Here is a 2,706-nt window from a genome sequence, read left to right as displayed (position 1 = left end):
CTCCTACCTCCTGACTGAAGAGAAGTTCTGTGTTTGCTCATCTACAGCAGGAAGAGGTCCTCCTACTCCTGAACGAGACGAAGTTCTGTGTTTGCTCATCTACAGCAAGGAAGATGTCTCCTACCTCCGATTGAGAGGAAGTTCTGTGTTTTTGCTCATCTCAGCAGGAAGAGGTCTCCTACTCCTGACTGAGAGAAAGTTCTGTGTTTGTTCATCTACAGCAGGAAGAAGGTCTCCAACCTCCTGAACTGAGAGAAGTTCTGTGTTTGCTCATCTACAGCAGGAAGAGGTTCCTACCTCCTGACTGAGAGAAGTTCTGTGTTTGCTCACTACAGCAAGGAAGAGGTCTCCTAAACTCCTGACTGAGAAAGCAGGTAGAGGTTCTGGTTTCCAGTTTGGTTCCCACATTACCGACGTGATCGGGCTTCTCAACTCTTGGCTTTTACTTTAAAGAAAAAACACAAGTAGCAAAAACAACATCAGCCTGAGATGACCTCAGGGTTACAACTGTCAAAAACAAACGCGAGCCAGAAATACACCCTAACCTGTTGAAAACCTTCAACCAGTCCAACAACCTTCCAATTGGGACTGTGTGCTTGTGTGTGTTTTGGTCTACATCTGTGTGATGTTTAGAGTACTACAGAACGGTAGAGACCAACCCTGGTGGATGAAAGAAGAGTAGTTTGTAGCGCATGTTTTTACAAAATCTTTAGAATAATAGTTGTGGTGGGCCTGGGCTTGTGCTCTGGAAGATTCATTCATTGTGTGTGTGTGTTGTGTGTGTGTGTGTTGTGTGTGTGTGTGTGTGTGTGTGTGTGTGTGTGTGTGGTGTGTGTGTGTGTGTGTGTGTGTGGTGTGTGGTGTGTGTGTGTGTGTGTGTGTGTTGGTGTGTGTGTGTGCGTGTGTGTGTGTGTGTGTGTGTGTGTGTGCGTGTGTGTGTGTGGTCTCTGTGTGTGTGTGTGCGTGATGTGTGTGGTGTGTGTGTGTGTGTGTGTGTGTGTGTGTGCGCGTGTGCGGCGCGTGTGTGTCTCTGTGTGTGTGTGTGTGTGTGCGTGTGTGTGTGTGTGTTGTGTCTCTGTGTGTGTGTGTGTGCGTGTCGTGTGTGTGTGTGTTGTGTGTGTGTGTGTGTGTGGTTGATAGTAATGAATTCCATGAATGACTCATTGTAAAGGAGTTATTAGAGGCGTGGAGGTTTCTGGTAGCTCGCATCTTCTCTGGCTTTTTACCTCCTCCTCTTCCCTCCTCCTCCTCCTCTTCTCCTCCTCCTCCTCCTCCTCCTCCTATTCCTCCTCCAAAAATCATCAAACGTTTCGGCTTTGGTCCGACTTCAATGCATTCAAGGATACTTATTAATGAATTCTCTGAATTTGAAAATCATACTTTTTTTTTTTTGCTTATTTTGTCATGCGCATTGTGTTTTATTGGAGAAAGCCTTCATTTCTCAGAAGAACTGTAATGTGTTCTGTGCAAACCTATTGAGTTAAACACCTTGAATAATTGTTTCTACTGAACGCATGGCACCATGGCATAGCCTGAATAATACCAACGACATGGCTACCATTACCTCTGTGATACTTCATGAACACAATTTTTATTTGTTTTTGTGTTATGGCTTTCATTTACAGAGAAATGCTCTGATTGTACACCACGCGTCAACAGTTGGGTCACTTAGAAGATCGTCCTTGTTTTTGAAGGAGAAAAGCAATTTGTTTTCGCCATTAAAATAACATCAAATTGATTAGAAATACCAGTTTGTAGGACATGTTAATGTTGTAAAGACTAGTCGAGCGGGGAAACGCAGATTTTAATGGAAATATCTACATAGGCGTAACAGAGGCCCATTATCAGCAACCAATCACTCCTGTGCCTTCCAATGGCACGTTGTTTTAGCTAAGCCAAGATTTATCATTTTAAAAAAAAACTTTTGCAATTTAGTTAGCAGCGCTGAAAACTGTTGTTCTGATTAAAGAAACATAAGACTGGGCCTTCTTTTAGACTAGGTGTGAAGTATCTGGAGCATCAGCATTTGTGGGTTTGATTACAGGCTCAAAATGGCTGAGAAACAAAGAACTTTCTCTGAAACTCATCAGTCTTATTTCTTGTTTCTGAAGAAATGAAGGCTATCCAGCAGAAATTGCCAAGAAACTGAAGATCTCGTACAACGCTGTGTACTACTCACCATGCGGTTTCCACAAACAGCGCCAAACTGGCGCTAACCAGAATAGAAGAAGGAGTGGGAGGCCCGGTGACAAACTGAGGCAAGAAGAACAAGTACATGTAGACGTTCTTGTTTGAGAAAAAAGACACCTCACAAGTCCTCAAACTGGCAAGCTTCATTTAAATATTACCCGCCAAAACAGCCAGTCTCACGTCAGCCAGCTGAAGAGGCGACCCAGGGATGCTGGCCTTACTAGGCAGAGTTGCAAAGAAAAAAGCCTATCTCAGACTGGCCAATAAAAATAAAAGAATTAAGATGGCAAAAGAACACAGTACTGGACACGAGGAACTTACCTAGAATGGCCAGCATCCCCGGAGTTGCCTCTTCACTGTTGACGTGAGGGGTGACTGGCGTTGAGAATGGGGGAGGCTAGGCGGGTGACTGGGTAGAATGGGCGAGACTAGGGGTGACTGGGTGAGAATGGGGAGGCTAGGGGTGACGTGGGTGAGGGAATGGGGGAGGCTAGGCGGTGACTGGGTGAGAAAATG

General features: G+C 44.9%; 1 protein-coding gene across 1 annotated transcript in view; it reads left to right on the top strand.

The window, feature by feature from the left end:
- Positions 1–2,295, top strand: part of LOC112078181 (phosphatidylinositol 4-phosphate 5-kinase type-1 alpha-like) — a 9,573-nt gene extending 7,278 nt beyond the window's left edge. The window contains exon 4 of the mRNA XM_070441972.1: positions 2,112–2,295. Coding sequence (XP_070298073.1) covers positions 2,112–2,295 — 184 coding nt within the window. The remainder of the gene's footprint in view (positions 1–2,111) is intronic.
- Positions 2,296–2,706: the final 411 nt, after the last annotated feature.

Source organism: Salvelinus sp. IW2-2015, unplaced genomic scaffold, assembly GCF_002910315.2.
Source record: "Salvelinus sp. IW2-2015 unplaced genomic scaffold, ASM291031v2 Un_scaffold5369, whole genome shotgun sequence".
Classification (NCBI taxonomy): domain Eukaryota; kingdom Metazoa; phylum Chordata; class Actinopteri; order Salmoniformes; family Salmonidae; genus Salvelinus; species Salvelinus sp. IW2-2015.
Note: the sequence above shows the minus strand (reverse complement) of the source record. Positions and strands in the feature narration are given on the sequence as shown.